This window comes from Centruroides sculpturatus, unplaced genomic scaffold (genome assembly GCF_000671375.1).
Source record: "Centruroides sculpturatus isolate CEXI.00-Female unplaced genomic scaffold, Cexi_2.0 scaffold948, whole genome shotgun sequence".
Lineage (NCBI taxonomy): Eukaryota > Metazoa > Arthropoda > Arachnida > Scorpiones > Buthidae > Centruroides > Centruroides sculpturatus.
This window is the reverse complement of record NW_019385420.1, coordinates 84386-102498: the sequence shown is the minus strand read 5'-3', so window position 1 is coordinate 102498 and position 18113 is coordinate 84386. Positions and strand designations below refer to the sequence as shown.

General features: G+C 28.0%; 1 protein-coding gene and 1 long non-coding RNA gene across 4 annotated transcripts; both read left to right on the top strand.

The window, feature by feature from the left end:
* The first annotated feature begins 595 nt into the window (after nt 1–595).
* Nucleotides 596–4577, top strand: LOC111638805 (ATP-dependent RNA helicase eIF4A-like). The gene is made up of 4 exons (XM_023384556.1): nt 596–600; nt 1473–1590; nt 1812–1977; nt 2553–4577. The coding sequence occupies exons 1-4, from the start codon at nt 596–598 to the stop codon at nt 2609–2611; spliced, it is 348 nt and encodes a 115-aa protein (XP_023240324.1). The 3' UTR covers nt 2612–4577.
* A 252-nt stretch (nt 4578–4829) lies between these two features.
* LOC111638806 lies at nt 4830–15347 on the top strand. Of its 3 annotated transcripts, XR_002758954.1 has the most exons (9): nt 4830–4856; nt 5031–5055; nt 9046–9183; nt 9405–9570; nt 12744–12930; nt 13019–13219; nt 13297–13324; nt 15106–15161; nt 15319–15347. It is a non-coding gene; the product is annotated as an uncharacterized LOC111638806 (long non-coding RNA). The 3 variants fall into 3 exon arrangements; XR_002758955.1 differs by lacking the exon at nt 15319–15347 and having other exon boundaries at nt 12744–12939; nt 15106–15257; XR_002758953.1 differs by lacking the exon at nt 15319–15347 and having other exon boundaries at nt 15106–15256.
* The last annotated feature ends 2766 nt before the right edge of the window (nt 15348–18113 follow it).

Below are 18113 nucleotides of genomic sequence, written 5' to 3'. Positions count from 1 at the left end.
CTCCAGTTTATATACTACACCCACCTTTTTTAGAAAATCTATATTATTACTCCTGTTGACATATTTATAAATATTATTCGAAATCTTATTGGTCAAAGAAAAAAAAAAAAAGATATGTAGTAATGGTTTATACATATTCTGTCATTTGTATCGGTGATACAGTTAAGACACATCAGCTGTTGGAAACAGTGTTTGATGTAGGATTATTTATACTGAATTTTTATTGTTAAATAAGTTTGCCAGGCAATTTTTAGTTGGAAATATTTGTGGAAGTCTGCTAGAGTTAGAGTAATTGAATAACATTATTTCAAAATATTACAAATGATATAAAAGGAATATTTATTGCTTTTGAAAAAAATATCATGATTATTATACAGTAATACCTCGACTTACACGAATCTGGAGTTACGCGATTTTCATATCTCGTGGATTCGTCTTTTGTTTGAATGCCATGCAACTCTCGATTACTCACTCCCCCCCACACTATTGTTCGGCTTACATGTTCGGACGTGTCGCGCGGAATCGACACATAGCTACAATTTATTTTGTGTTATTTATTTCTGTGTTTGTTATATCTACGGAAACTCGAGACAATATGTGGTGATTTCTTGTAACCACGAATGAATCAAAAGACAAGATAAGATTAACGAGAACATTTATTAGCTTACATACATCCAACTTGGATTTTACACAAATTGCAAAGTTATACCCCGACTTACGCGAATTCAACTTACGCGGTTATCGCTCGGTCCCACCTATCGCGTAAGTTCGGGGTATTACTGTACTATAAATTTACTTGTACTGTAATTTTTAATTTCTTCAGATTTATTGATTTATGTTTTAGAATTATTTGCTTCTAAAATTATACTGTATATACACAATATATAAAATAGAATGTCTGTCAATTAATGCTTTGACCAGTCTGCACTAAACTTTTTGTAATTATTCTATAGGAGCCTGTAGAAAATATAGGCTACCATAATATATCATTACCCTCCCTGTTATATCTCCTTGATGCTTTGGATATTTTAGCTTCCCATTGTTACATTTGTCACAAACTTTTTTAATATGGTTTCCATTTTAATGTTTGTCCTTATTACATTTTGCCCAGGCATTGTTGGGCATATCTAAAAGTATTTTATGAAAACAGTTGCGTGAAATAATAATTAATTTTTGGTTTATAAAAAAACAAGTTTACAGAAAATGAGATACTGCTGCTAATTAATTCAAGAATAAAAATATAGTTGAAATATGTTTGAGAGGATGAATTCAACTGATTACTGACATTTTTCTGTTAATATTAATTATTATTTGAACTGTTAAAATTTGTTTCAAAATATCAGTGAATTTAAATGTTGGAAAATTTTATTATATTTTTTACTATAATTATTAAAATGTAATTTTTAGAAATATAGTTAAATTAAAATTCATTGTAAATACTATAATCTCTAGGTTTAAATGTAATTGCTCAGTCAGTCTGGAACTGGAAAGACAGCTACTTTCTCTGTAGCTATTTTACAACAAATAGACACTAGCCTAAGAGAATGCCAAGCTTTAATATTAGTTACAACAAGAGAATTGGCTCAACAGGTATTAATAAATTTTATTTCTCACATCTTCCTCAAAAGCACCATGCTCTCAATAAAGGACAGTTATGGTTGTCGCATAGGAAGAATAAAAAAATATATCTTTTTGTGGGTGAGAAGGGTCATTTTATGTAGTTGACTTTTTCTCAATCAAAGATATGACAATGTTCTCATAACATTAAAATTGTAATATATATATATCTTTTTTCCCCCTCTTTTTTTAAGATTCAAAAAGTGGTAATTGCTTTAGGAGACTATATGAATGACCAATGTCATGCTTGTATTGGTGGAACTAATGTGCAAGAAGATCTTTGTAAATTGGAAATGGGTGTGCATGTTGTTGTTGGCACTCCAGGCAGAGTATTTGATATGATAAATAGAAAAGCTCTTAGTAAGTAGTCTCTATGTAGTAATGGTTTATTGCAATAATAAATTTGTTCTCTTTAATCTAAAAACACTACACTCTGTTGATTATTTGGAAACCCTCTAGTGCAGGATTGTTTAGATATTGTTTACATTGATCTTTGTTCAATCCAGCTTTTAAATTAATTTTTTACACACGTTTTGCATACATTTTCCATGAAGCTATAGTTCATTAATTTAAAAAACTTTTTGTCAAATTGACTTGCTATGTTTTCGTTTTTCACTATTAAAAAATATATATGGTTTTAAGTAAGGTGCTTGTTTAAAAGAAAGTATTCTATAGACTTTTTAAAAAATTAAACCTTTCTTTAGATTTGTTTTTCAAAACTGCAATGCAGCGTAATCATCAACACTTGGCATAATTCATTCGTTTATTTCAGTTCCTTTAGATAATAATTTAAGTTTAAATTGTATCGACAAATTAATACAACGTAATTTATCTTAGTTGGAACTAATTTTTTAATATTATTGTTAAAATATAGATTTAAAGGAGATAAAAGTTATTTCTGATATTCAGATAAATCTTCGTATTCTATTTTTTAGTGATTTACTGCGAGGGGAAAACCGTTATGTCAATGGTGAAGCAAAACAGGGTATTCTAAATCTACTTCAAGTATGTATTCTATTTCAGATTCTGAAGAAACATTTTTAATATTAAATTTGTTGATTTTGGTTTGTCGTAACCATCAAAATTCACCATATGGGAGATATTGAACCACACTCAATCCATATAGAGTATTGCTATCAATCATCACTTTAACTATGAGGTTTTGAATTATCATAAGTATGAGATATGTAAGGAATGTTTGCTGACTAAAGATAATCCTCGAACACCAAATTTGATAAACAGGTACTGGTAACAGGTAAAAATCAGTAAATAGCTCTAGTTTTATTTTAGCTATTTTTAATCCTGCAATAAATGTAAGATTTGAACAATTTAAAAATGGATCAAGATTGTAATACTTTTACAAATTTTCATAATTTATCATTAAAATATCTGCAACTAAAATTGTATCAACAAATTGATATAATTGCAAATAGTCTGAAAATTTACTACAATTAAAAGTTTTCCATAAAAGATGAGCTAAATCATAATCTTTGAACTTATGTAACTTCTAGTTAAATCATAAAAACATTTTTTATCAGGTAAAGAATTATTATTTAGTTTTTGAAATATTAAACCAATTATGTGGAAAAAAAATTGATTAAAAATTAGAAAGTCATAATGCAAATTTACTAAATTGTCAGACTAGATCAGGACGAATTTAAAAAGTGATAACTCAAAAAATTTAAAACAGTCTAAAGTATATGTCAGACATGGGCAAATTCAGCTCTTTGAGTTACATGCAGCTCTTGCTGGGTGTTAATTTCTGCTTTTTATTTTTTTTTTTTTTACAATTTCCACAATTTTATGAAAATATGTTTATTAAAAAATTCAATATTTGTATTAAATCTGTTTTGAATTTCCTCCTTTGTATTCATTTTAGCAATGCATATATAATACTGTTGTTGAAATTCTTTAATTTCTAAATTATATTCATGAGATATATACACTGAGTATGGGTGGGATTGATTTATAAGACTTTGTCTTTTAAAATAATTAAATAATTTTTTTTTCTTCTGATGTTATGTATGTTTTTTGGCAATTTTCGTTTTTTAGAAGTGAATGGATTATCAATTACATTGATTGTGAATCTGTAAAAGATGAATAACTATGAAAAAATTAATAATTTAATTTTCTTATTTAAAAAACAAAAATTTAGAGAGATTAGACATTTTTTTGCTTTGATTAAGATGTAGAGAGAGAGAGAGAGAAAAGTCAATAAAGAACTAACTAATGAAACTAAAGATTCTTGTCTACTCCTCTTGCCTTTGTATCATTTGCTAATAATTATAGTAATAATAAAATGGGAGTAATAAACTTGATGTAGGTCAGTGTTTCTCAACCTCTTATCGAATTGTCACCCCTTCAATAAAACCTTTACATAGTATCACCTTTTTCACTACAAAAAACAATTTTGTTGGGTTTATTAGTTTAAATTTTTACAAAGTATATAATTATCAAATATTTATTTACTCAGAATATCTATTAGATTTTGATATAATGAACAAAATTAAATTTAAGCATTATTTGCTGTGAATCCCCGCTGCAAGCTTCAAAACTGATGCCGAGGGCTGAAATTCGTATTGCATTGAATACACTAGTCACTAGTATAATGTTCATTTAATTATTGTACAATATAACGAATAAAATATCTAATTATTCTTAATATAATGTTTTACTATATTGGCTAGAAAATTGTTTTTTGCCCCCAAAATGAAAATTGTTACTAATCGCTCCCCCAATATGGAAAAATGCCTACATGGGGTGAGATCACCCTGTTGAGAAACACTGATTTAGGTTAAAACAAAACAATGATAACCTTGGAAAGCTGTATTAATAAATCAAATGTTATCAAGTGGGTCGTGTCAAGTTTCTTTTGACTTTGGATTGTAAAAAATGCAGGAGCAATGGGAAAAGTATAATCTTGGAAAGCAATCATATGCTAATATAGTAATTTAAAAAAAGAATTATTCAACTCAGTGTGTTAACACAGCGGGGTTGATTTATAAGACAGTTCGTCTAAAATCTTTAAGGGGAAAAAAAATATTAATTTTAAAAAAAATCTAGAGTACAAATACAGTAGAGCATCGTTTATCCGAAAGAATTCCAGTCGGCAAATTAAATTTTTGCCAGTGCTGTGGCACTGCAATTTTTGGCTATATCTTNTAAAGATGAAAAATTCTAATTATATTATTAAATTAAAAGAAATTTTATTTTTCCAGTTTCAAGAGAGGAGTTTACTAGTAAGTAGCTTTTTTTTTTTTTGTTTCTTATATTGCACTTAATGTTAATGATGACTTCCAAGCACATGTCTTATTAACTGTGAGGAACAGAGATCTGAAAATGTAAAATAGGATAGCTTGATTCTTTTTTAATAAAATGTATATATATGTTTAAAATATTAATGTTTTTTACAGGTGTATGCTGAACTTTCTGATGATAGTAAGTAAAATTATATTTGCATTTATTTTATAATTATCTACAAATGCAATTTATCCATTCTAGCCTCTGAAATTTTTGTGATTTTATATGTAAAATTCAGTAGGTTTTCTTTGAAAATGTAGGAAAACAGTATCTAACATTACTGCAATGAACATGTAAACTTTATTTAATAAAATAGCACTGTACAGTACATACCTTCATTTGTTGTACAGTGGTACCTCAGGTTACGAACGCCCCAGCATACGAAATTTTCAGGATACGACATGAAATTCGAACATATTTTTGCTCCACGATACGAACAAAAACTCACCATACGACGTTACATTAGTTCGCATTTTTCATTTGTTTTTCTTACTACAGTTATTTTTTTTAATGTATTACTTGGCTTTAATTTGAGTATGTTTTTCGCGTTGGAACGAATTATTTGGTTTTACATGTAATCGTATGGGAAAAGATGATCCACCTTACGACATTTTCATGATACGATCTCAGTTTCGGAGCGGATTAATTTCGTATCCTGAGGTACCACTGTATTTGATAGCAGAGGAGTAGAGATATATGGAGCGTAATGCTTAGGAGGGAAATTCCCTCCAAAAAAATAATGGGTAGCACTTCATTGGGAGATTCTTTAGTCAAGGTTCTTTTGGTAAGGAACAAGAAATTGATCTAAAGTTGATTGTTGATTGTCTTACTCTTAATCAAAATTTTTCTCAAATGCAATAGTGCATTGTTGTTTTCTATTGCCACTATCACTTTTCTCTTTCTTGGATGCCATATTGGTTAAATATATAAATCACAAAACTGAAAAAAGAAGTTTAGCACAAACACTTGGAAAAGCAATGCTTAACTCGTGCTTGCCAACAACAGCAACTAAAATTTGACACAAAAACCGTTACATTCATTATCTGAATTTCGTCCATTATTAGAGAGAAAATTTTTGCAAAAAAAGTTTGTTAATTGATTTGGTCATTAACTGGGGTTCCACTGTACTTTTAAATTTTATATTTTAATATATGAGATTATTTTCTGATCGGTGCCATCTGTCGACAAAATTATTTAGATATTAAAAGAAAACAGTCTGTACCTATAGACTTATCTGCCGCGAATCTGAATATGCTACTCATTATTTTAGGATTTATCTATGCTGTATACACACTGTATGTTTTGAATTTGGTTGTGATTACATGATTTTTACTTATAATCTGAGTTTGGTTATGGCAATATTGTTGATTTTTAAATGGAGTAGATTTATAAAGCTCGTCATAAAAAGTTTTTTTAACAACCGATTTATTTATGCCTTTTGCCGTTTTTTCTCGTATCACTCTTCAGAAATTGAATACATTTTAGCTTTTAATTCTGATATTGTTAACAATTTTACTTTGTCTTTAAAAAAAACCTAATTTGTTTTTATTTTCTTTATTAATGGATGTTGTAGAAGGATAATTACTAAAATCAAATATATTCAGAAGATTGTTTTTAAAATCATTGTAAATATCATCTATGTAAATTTCTAAAATTAAGGAATCTATCTGTATGCAAAAGTTTAATTTTATCTTTATAATTTTAAATATTTTGTAATACATTTGATACATCAAATGTATTACAAAATATTACAAAACTTACTCAACTCTAAAACATAAAATATATGTAATAACAATAATACAATATAATTGGATTGCTGTATATTAGGTCTTTATGTAAAATGTCTCTGTAATCCAAAAATTATGGTAGATGGACTCTCAGCAGATTTTTGGTTAGGAACTACAATTTTATTCTTAAATTAAAATTACATATGCATTTCAGGTTGGTGCAATATATCCCAATCCCTCCTCAGTGCTAATTTCAAAAATAATAATAACAAAATTGTCAGAACATGACGACAAATATACCAACAGAAAAAATATTAACACTTTTAAGTATATAAAAATTGTGCAAGGGAGAACAGCACATCCGTAACACCAACACATGTTATACATCAATACTCAGTAGATATATTGTACAGTACATGCTCAAAGAGCTATTGAAGTGTTTAATACCACAGGATAACATTATCATTAAAAATAAAACTTTATAGCAATTTGCAGAAATTAGTAATTAATAATGGTGTATAAAAATCTACATTCTTATTGTGGTAAAATATATGGTGGTATACACAAGTTACAATCTATAACTTACAAAAAAAAACCAAGTAAAAACCATACTATGTTTCTTTTAACCAATCACAATAATTTAACTCTGTAATGCCCTCTATCAGTTTATATCAACGGTAATCAATTAGCATACCTTCAGAACTATTTATTAAATTATTTTTTGGTTTTTCTTTATTTCTAAATGTTCTTTAAATTTTCATTTATACATGTCTTTTTCATAATGCAAAATTTTAATATTATTGCGATTGATTTTACAATTACTGTTTTTTATATGTTCATACCATGGGGAATTATATTTTAAACGAATGGCCGCTTCATGCTCTTTTACCCTAACCTCCAATACACGACCAGTTTCCTCTATATACATATATGGGTTCTGACAATTACACTCCAGTTTATATACTACACCCACCTTTTTTAGAAAATCTATATTATTACTCCTGTTGACATATTTATAAATATTATTCGAAATCTTATTGGTCAAAGAAAAAAAAAAAAAGATATGTAGTAATGGTTTATACATATTCTGTCATTTGTATCGGTGATACAGTTAAGACACATCAGCTGTTGGAAACAGTGTTTGATGTAGGATTATTTATACTGAATTTTTATTGTTAAATAAGTTTGCCAGGCAATTTTTAGTTGGAAATATTTGTGGAAGTCTGCTAGAGTTAGAGTAATTGAATAACATTATTTCAAAATATTACAAATGATATAAAAGGAATATTTATTGCTTTTGAAAAAAATATCATGATTATTATACAGTAATACCTCGACTTACACGAATCTGGAGTTACGCGATTTTCATATCTCGTGGATTCGTCTTTTGTTTGAATGCCATGCAACTCTCGATTACTCACTCCCCCCCACACTATTGTTCGGCTTACATGTTCGGACGTGTCGCGCGGAATCGACACATAGCTACAATTTATTTTGTGTTATTTATTTCTGTGTTTGTTATATCTACGGAAACTCGAGACAATATGTGGTGATTTCTTGTAACCACGAATGAATCAAAAGACAAGATAAGATTAACGAGAACATTTATTAGCTTACATACATCCAACTTGGATTTTACACAAATTGCAAAGTTATACCCCGACTTACGCGAATTCAACTTACGCGGTTATCGCTCGGTCCCACCTATCGCGTAAGTTCGGGGTATTACTGTACTATAAATTTACTTGTACTGTAATTTTTAATTTCTTCAGATTTATTGATTTATGTTTTAGAATTATTTGCTTCTAAAATTATACTGTATATACACAATATATAAAATAGAATGTCTGTCAATTAATGCTTTGACCAGTCTGCACTAAACTTTTTGTAATTATTCTATAGGAGCCTGTAGAAAATATAGGCTACCATAATATATCATTACCCTCCCTGTTATATCTCCTTGATGCTTTGGATATTTTAGCTTCCCATTGTTACATTTGTCACAAACTTTTTTAATATGGTTTCCATTTTAATGTTTGTCCTTATTACATTTTGCCCAGGCATTGTTGGGCATATCTAAAAGTATTTTATGAAAACAGTTGCGTGAAATAATAATTAATTTTTGGTTTATAAAAAAACAAGTTTACAGAAAATGAGATACTGCTGCTAATTAATTCAAGAATAAAAATATAGTTGAAATATGTTTGAGAGGATGAATTCAACTGATTACTGACATTTTTCTGTTAATATTAATTATTATTTGAACTGTTAAAATTTGTTTCAAAATATCAGTGAATTTAAATGTTGGAAAATTTTATTATATTTTTTACTATAATTATTAAAATGTAATTTTTAGAAATATAGTTAAATTAAAATTCATTGTAAATACTATAATCTCTAGGTTTAAATGTAATTGCTCAGTCAGTCTGGAACTGGAAAGACAGCTACTTTCTCTGTAGCTATTTTACAACAAATAGACACTAGCCTAAGAGAATGCCAAGCTTTAATATTAGTTACAACAAGAGAATTGGCTCAACAGGTATTAATAAATTTTATTTCTCACATCTTCCTCAAAAGCACCATGCTCTCAATAAAGGACAGTTATGGTTGTCGCATAGGAAGAATAAAAAAATATATCTTTTTGTGGGTGAGAAGGGTCATTTTATGTAGTTGACTTTTTCTCAATCAAAGATATGACAATGTTCTCATAACATTAAAATTGTAATATATATATATCTTTTTTCCCCCTCTTTTTTTAAGATTCAAAAAGTGGTAATTGCTTTAGGAGACTATATGAATGACCAATGTCATGCTTGTATTGGTGGAACTAATGTGCAAGAAGATCTTTGTAAATTGGAAATGGGTGTGCATGTTGTTGTTGGCACTCCAGGCAGAGTATTTGATATGATAAATAGAAAAGCTCTTAGTAAGTAGTCTCTATGTAGTAATGGTTTATTGCAATAATAAATTTGTTCTCTTTAATCTAAAAACACTACACTCTGTTGATTATTTGGAAACCCTCTAGTGCAGGATTGTTTAGATATTGTTTACATTGATCTTTGTTCAATCCAGCTTTTAAATTAATTTTTTACACACGTTTTGCATACATTTTCCATGAAGCTATAGTTCATTAATTTAAAAAACTTTTTGTCAAATTGACTTGCTATGTTTTCGTTTTTCACTATTAAAAAATATATATGGTTTTAAGTAAGGTGCTTGTTTAAAAGAAAGTATTCTATAGACTTTTTAAAAAATTAAACCTTTCTTTAGATTTGTTTTTCAAAACTGCAATGCAGCGTAATCATCAACACTTGGCATAATTCATTCGTTTATTTCAGTTCCTTTAGATAATAATTTAAGTTTAAATTGTATCGACAAATTAATACAACGTAATTTATCTTAGTTGGAACTAATTTTTTAATATTATTGTTAAAATATAGATTTAAAGGAGATAAAAGTTATTTCTGATATTCAGATAAATCTTCGTATTCTATTTTTTAGTGATTTACTGCGAGGGGAAAACCGTTATGTCAATGGTGAAGCAAAACAGGGTATTCTAAATCTACTTCAAGTATGTATTCTATTTCAGATTCTGAAGAAACATTTTTAATATTAAATTTGTTGATTTTGGTTTGTCGTAACCATCAAAATTCACCATATGGGAGATATTGAACCACACTCAATCCATATAGAGTATTGCTATCAATCATCACTTTAACTATGAGGTTTTGAATTATCATAAGTATGAGATATGTAAGGAATGTTTGCTGACTAAAGATAATCCTCGAACACCAAATTTGATAAACAGGTACTGGTAACAGGTAAAAATCAGTAAATAGCTCTAGTTTTATTTTAGCTATTTTTAATCCTGCAATAAATGTAAGATTTGAACAATTTAAAAATGGATCAAGATTGTAATACTTTTACAAATTTTCATAATTTATCATTAAAATATCTGCAACTAAAATTGTATCAACAAATTGATATAATTGCAAATAGTCTGAAAATTTACTACAATTAAAAGTTTTCCATAAAAGATGAGCTAAATCATAATCTTTGAACTTATGTAACTTCTAGTTAAATCATAAAAACATTTTTTATCAGGTAAAGAATTATTATTTAGTTTTTGAAATATTAAACCAATTATGTGGAAAAAAAATTGATTAAAAATTAGAAAGTCATAATGCAAATTTACTAAATTGTCAGACTAGATCAGGACGAATTTAAAAAGTGATAACTCAAAAAATTTAAAACAGTCTAAAGTATATGTCAGACATGGGCAAATTCAGCTCTTTGAGTTACATGCAGCTCTTGCTGGGTGTTAATTTCTGCTTTTTATTTTTTTTTTTTTTACAATTTCCACAATTTTATGAAAATATGTTTATTAAAAAATTCAATATTTGTATTAAATCTGTTTTGAATTTCCTCCTTTGTATTCATTTTAGCAATGCATATATAATACTGTTGTTGAAATTCTTTAATTTCTAAATTATATTCATGAGATATATACACTGAGTATGGGTGGGATTGATTTATAAGACTTTGTCTTTTAAAATAATTAAATAATTTTTTTTTCTTCTGATGTTATGTATGTTTTTTGGCAATTTTCGTTTTTTAGAAGTGAATGGATTATCAATTACATTGATTGTGAATCTGTAAAAGATGAATAACTATGAAAAAATTAATAATTTAATTTTCTTATTTAAAAAACAAAAATTTAGAGAGATTAGACATTTTTTTGCTTTGATTAAGATGTAGAGAGAGAGAGAGAGAAAAGTCAATAAAGAACTAACTAATGAAACTAAAGATTCTTGTCTACTCCTCTTGCCTTTGTATCATTTGCTAATAATTATAGTAATAATAAAATGGGAGTAATAAACTTGATGTAGGTCAGTGTTTCTCAACCTCTTATCGAATTGTCACCCCTTCAATAAAACCTTTACATAGTATCACCTTTTTCACTACAAAAAACAATTTTGTTGGGTTTATTAGTTTAAATTTTTACAAAGTATATAATTATCAAATATTTATTTACTCAGAATATCTATTAGATTTTGATATAATGAACAAAATTAAATTTAAGCATTATTTGCTGTGAATCCCCGCTGCAAGCTTCAAAACTGATGCCGAGGGCTGAAATTCGTATTGCATTGAATACACTAGTCACTAGTATAATGTTCATTTAATTATTGTACAATATAACGAATAAAATATCTAATTATTCTTAATATAATGTTTTACTATATTGGCTAGAAAATTGTTTTTTGCCCCCAAAATGAAAATTGTTACTAATCGCTCCCCCAATATGGAAAAATGCCTACATGGGGTGAGATCACCCTGTTGAGAAACACTGATTTAGGTTAAAACAAAACAATGATAACCTTGGAAAGCTGTATTAATAAATCAAATGTTATCAAGTGGGTCGTGTCAAGTTTCTTTTGACTTTGGATTGTAAAAAATGCAGGAGCAATGGGAAAAGTATAATCTTGGAAAGCAATCACATGCTAATATAGTAATTTAAAAAAAGAATTATTCAACTCAGTGTGTTAACACAGCGGGGTTGATTTATAAGACAGTTCGTCTAAAATCTTTAAGGGGAAAAAAAATATTAATTTTAAAAAAAATCTAGAGTACAAATACAGTAGAGCATCGTTTATCCGAAAGAATTCCAGTCGGCAAATTAAATTTTTGCCAGTGCTGTGGCACTGCAATTTTTGGCTATATCTTGGGCTACTCAAGTACTTTACATTTTTGATACTAAGTTAACTTCTGAAGTATAATTTTTTATTGTTTTTATATTTTTCAATATATTTTGTTTGTACAAAATAAAGAAATAATTTTTAACAATACAATAGTCACGATTATTATTTTAAAAAGTTTAACATTGAAAATTCAACGTGAAGCGACATGCAACGGAGAAAAATTTCAACATGGGATAGGTTAATATATTTTTTTGTACATAATCGGTTATCTGAAATATCGATTTTCCGAACAACCCCAGTCCCCAATTGATTCGGATAAACGATACTCTACTGTACTTCCATTTTTACATATTTTATTATCTATATTTTATATCTGTATTTTCTATTCTTCAACAAGGATGAAATCGCCCACATTACCTGAAAAATTGGAAACCCAATATTTAAATAAATACAGTTTAAAATTTGGAAATAAAACATACAGCGGGATAAAAATGGTTAAGGAGGAATGGATTTTAATAGAAATTCTTATTCAATATGATGATGAGAGAAAAGTATATTTTACAGATGAAGAGAACAAATGGCAGGTATGGATGGTAACTATCTTTTTATTTTAGTAAAAAAAATTTTAAAATAAAAATATGTTTTAAGTTTTTAAAAAAACTTAATTTCCAGAATATCCAGATGAAAAATGGTTTAACACCACTTAACGAAAGAATACTGTCAGAAATAGAAATATAGTGATTCTGTTAAATAACAAAAAATTTTGAGATTTAAAATATTTAAAGTTATCATTAAGAAAAAATGTAATTATTTTAAAACAAAGTAATAATTGGATAGTGGTAAAAATAGAAGATAAAATAATAATATTTGAAGGTAAGTATCTTTTTCAAAAATTTATAAATTTTGAATAATCTTAGTTTTCTTAAAAGATTTAATATTTTTCTTTCCAGAATCTATGGAATCTGTAGATTGAAAGTGGTTAGTAAAATATTTCTGTTACTTTTCATGTGTAGCTGGTTAAATTTAATACTAGTTTTTTTTCAAATTCAATAAAACTTTTTTTAAGTTTTCAAAAATAGCCTTTTATTAGAGTAAACTAGAACTACATTGATTACATTAAATTTTTATGTTAGATGGTAATTGAGCAAAATGAAAATTTTTGTGTACAAAAATAGTTACAAAAGTGTCATTGAAATATTTAGTGTTAGGCTGTAATTCTCTTAAACTCTTAAATTCTCTTAATATTCTACATTATTTTATTAAAATTCAATCGTTGCACATAATTGCGAGACTATAGTGCTCTCACACTGATAGTTATCAGGTGGTGGTAAGGTATTGGTTTTCGTAAAATATCTAAAGGTCATAAATTTGAAAATTACTGTGGGAATTGCTTCAGATCATATAAGTTGAGGAATATTAGAAACTCTGCACGTCAACTGTTAGTTCTTTTTATTGAATTTCTCAAAAATGTACAGTCGTCACCCCTATAACGCTGTTGATTATTCCGTTTTATATGAATTCCATGTTGTGTGAGTCACTTAAATTTTACAAATACGTGAGCCGTTCACAGCCCAGCACACATATTTGTAAAATCTAAATGACTCGTACAACATGGAATTCATATAAAATGGAATTATCAACAGTGTTATAGGGGGGTCGACTGTATTTGCTAAATACATATGTGCCTAGATGAGAGTTAATAAACAAACATTCTTTACTTTATATATTACAGTCGCCTTGCATTTTTATATTCATAAAATTAAAAAAATACAAAAATTATATGGAACACAGTGTCATAACTTCATAAAATGATTAAAAAATACCAATGGAAAAAATTAAGTTACAGTAGAGCATCAATTATTTGAATGTCTGTCAACTGAAACGTCAATTAACCGAAAGCTTTCCAGTTGGCAAATTTAAATTTCCTCTAGTGCTGCGGCACTCCAATCTTTGGCTATGTCTTGGGCTACTCCAATATTATTTTTGTTGGTGTGCATGTTTTCGCTGGCAGCACTGGCACAACCACAAGAGGGTACTTACAGACATGCCAGGATTTGAACAAATTTCAATGTGGGATAGGTTAATATATTTTTAAAAATTTATTCATTTTTGTTAAAGCTTTGTTTTAACTGCTCTGATTTTCTGCACCACATTTCAACAATGAATAATTCATTTTGTTTGATATGAAAATCATTAAAACTTTAAATTTATTTACAAAAGCAAATTAATTTTACTTAGTGAATTAATTCAAAATATAATTTCAGATCTCAATGGCCTATTAAGCCTTACTCTCTAAATTGTATAACCTTGACCCTGAAAATCATTAATACAAATTTTTGATAGTGAAACTAACTACTGTTTCTGTAGAGATTTATATTGACTAGAAAAAGTAAAATTTGGCACTACATTTAAACATATAAGTGGTTGTTTTTGTACAAAATTTGAATAATTGTGTTAACTTTTGTTGAGCAAATAAGAATGAGAAATTTTAATTACAATGTAATGTTGTAAGCATTGAACTTTATCATGTATTGCATAAAACAGTCCAGTGATAATTTTTAAAGGATATATTTTACATTTTTCTTTCATTTAAATAGGTTATCTATCCTATCCATTTAGCTTTGTCAGCAATATCTATAAAGTGCTTAATCTTAAATAATTATAACAATTTATAGTAGGTAATACTTATTAAATAGTTTAAGTAATTGAATAAAATTTTTGGAAAGGTAATTTGCAATAATTTCATCATTTTTTTCCAGATATTTAAGAAATGTAACTTGGTTCTTTTCAGTTTGGATCTTTGAGCTTAGATCTGGTAAGTTAAAAAATAAAATAAAATTTTGATTAAATATGATGATTTTTTGTCTCGTTCGTATGATCAATGATTAAAAAAGTAGCTGAAAAAAAATTATAAAAAATCTTTTTGAGAGTTTTTATCATGCAAGCTACATCTTTTAATAATTTTTTTCCAGGATTATTTTAAGAATATTACCTTGAATTGATGGTATGTATGTTTAATATTTTTTTCCTATAAAATTTGTATCTAATATATAAAAATGAGAGAATTTCAATTGAATCAAAAAATTGTCAGTCTGATTTTTATTCAATTTCACTTAAATTATATCACATTTGTCATCATTACCATCATCTATAGCAGAATTTCCATGTTAACATCATGGAAATTCCTACTGAAATTAACATTTTCAGTAGGAATACTACTACTTAACAAATTGCTTTTGACTTAAAAAATTTAATGATTTTTAATAGTGACATTGATAATGTTGCATTACAAACATTAAGATTGCATTCTTTGTTTTATCCTCTGGCATTGAATTTTTTTTAATAATTGATATAGTTGTCAAAGTAACATTGTTCCATGCATCAACTTATCTATATGGATGGCATAAATTTGTTATACACTCATTAAATTTCTGTTCATTTTGATTGATTAAATGCAAAACTAAATATTTTGTAAAATCTTTTGAAACTTTCATTTACATCCATGTCCATCAGTTGTAAAATTGACATTGGGAGGCAGAAACACTAGCTTGATGTTGGACAAATTTTGAATTGGTATGTGCAGGACACTTATAACAATAAAAAATTTTCCTTTTGCTTGTTCCTTATTTCAATAACTTAGATACTGCCAAAAAATCTCTCAAGTTATCCAGACTTTTATGGTTACAGTATATTCCACAGGAAGATTGCTTATATTTTTAAAACACCGTGGTATTAATGATTTTCCAATAACTATCACTTTTTCTTACCATATTTGCACATACAAGCACCATGAAGCAAATCTGATTTTTTTTCTCTGAATTTAAATGTGTAGGCACTCAGATTAAAAAGTCTAGTTTCATGGCATTTCAGATATCTTTGTGATTAAAATCTTTTCTCATTTCTGTTCAAATAGTCAATCCATTCATTTGTAGTTACTGGATCAGATGTTTATTCAAAAATTAGTGAGAGTATCAAATGTTATGTTGGTTATTGAATTGATCCAACCAACCATTGTTGCATAAAAGATCATATCATCCAAATTGTCTAGCAAATTTTTCTGCTTGAGCATTCAAGATTGGTCTTGGTCTGTTTATTGAAAATTCAACACTGTGTACTCACATTCTTAACATTTTGATGTAACCACCTGATTTTATATTTGTTGATTGTTCTATAGCTTCTCCACTAATAGCAATTTTGAGAGCGTCATTGAGCTGACAGGCTGCCTAAACTTAATCCATCTTTTAATTTTATGATTTCCCATATTTAAGAGATTCATTTTGGTCTTCATTTTAATTATTAAAAGATGTTGAGAGTTAGTTTGTTTAAAAGAGTCATTAAATTCTACTTTACTTTCAAGTTTAGTTAATGAGGGAAAGAGCAAAAACAAAAGTTCTAAGATTAGATCATTTCCTGTGATGCTAATTATCTGACTGAGATATGGTTGATGCATCTTGTGGCATGACTCATCCCAGGTTCCCGTAACATGGTATGTCTTCAAACTTCCTCATTAGGAGTTAAGTATAAAAAGCCCAGAACACCCAGTTCTTTAGTATTCTCTTAGTGCTCTCTGTTTTCAAGTCCTCCCAAAGTCCTATAAATCTGTGTCAATGCTCAAAGCTCTCTCTCTGTTAAATTCGAACTTGTTTATATCCATCAACATAATTTTAACATAGAGAGAAAATAATTAGTTTTCTTAAATAATCTAAACATATTTAAAACAAAATCAAAAATAAAATTTATTTAGTTATTGGGTCCTTTCATCACCAAATCGCAACTCCCTCTTTTCCGCTCAGTATAAAAATAAGATCTTTACGCGAGTTAAGACGCATGTTTAAATTCTTAACTGCTGTCATGCTCCTGACTGAGATGAACATTTTATGGTCTGTCTCCCATCAAAAAATCGTTAACAGTGAGCAGGATCTCATGGCCCCTGATCTCACAAAAATAAATGAATTAATAAAGCAAACATGTTCTGTAATGATTAATTTAGTCTATTTCATTGAATTCAAGGTTGAATGAGTGAAACACAAGAATCCAAAAAGTTTACTTTAATTTTCAAAAATGGATAATTTAATTTCTGCAAACCCATATACTTTATCATATTTTCTATTTTCCACTTCGTCATTTAAGTTCAGTGTAAAAAGAATTTTGAATACCCTTTGTACTGTACTTAGAGTACATAAAATGTAGCTAAATACAGTAGAACCTCGATTATCCGCCCCCCGATCAACCGACCGTCCTAGTCGGCAAATTTCAAATGTCCGCTAGTGATGTGGCGCTACAATATTTGGCTATGTCTTGGCTACTTTAATATTATNAATGTAATTTTTAGAAATATAGTTAAATTAAAATTCATTGTAAATACTATAATCTCTAGGTTTAGATGTAATTGCTCAGGCACAGTCTGGAACTGGAAAGACAGCTACTTTCTCTGTAGCTATTTTACAACAAATAGACACTAGCCTAAGAGAATGTCAAGCTTTAATATTAGCTCCGACAAGAGAATTGGCTCAACAGGTATTAATAAATTTTATTTCTCACATCTTCCTCAAAAGCACCATGCTCTCAATAAAGGACAGTTATGGTTGTCGCATAGGAAGAATAAAAAAATATATCTTTTTGTGGGTGAGAAGGGTCATTTTATGTAGTTGACTTTTTCTCAATCAAAGATACGACAATGTTCTCATAACATTAAAATTGTAATATATATATATCTTTTTTCCCCCTCTTTTTTTAAGATTCAAAAAGTGGTAATTGCTTTAGGAGA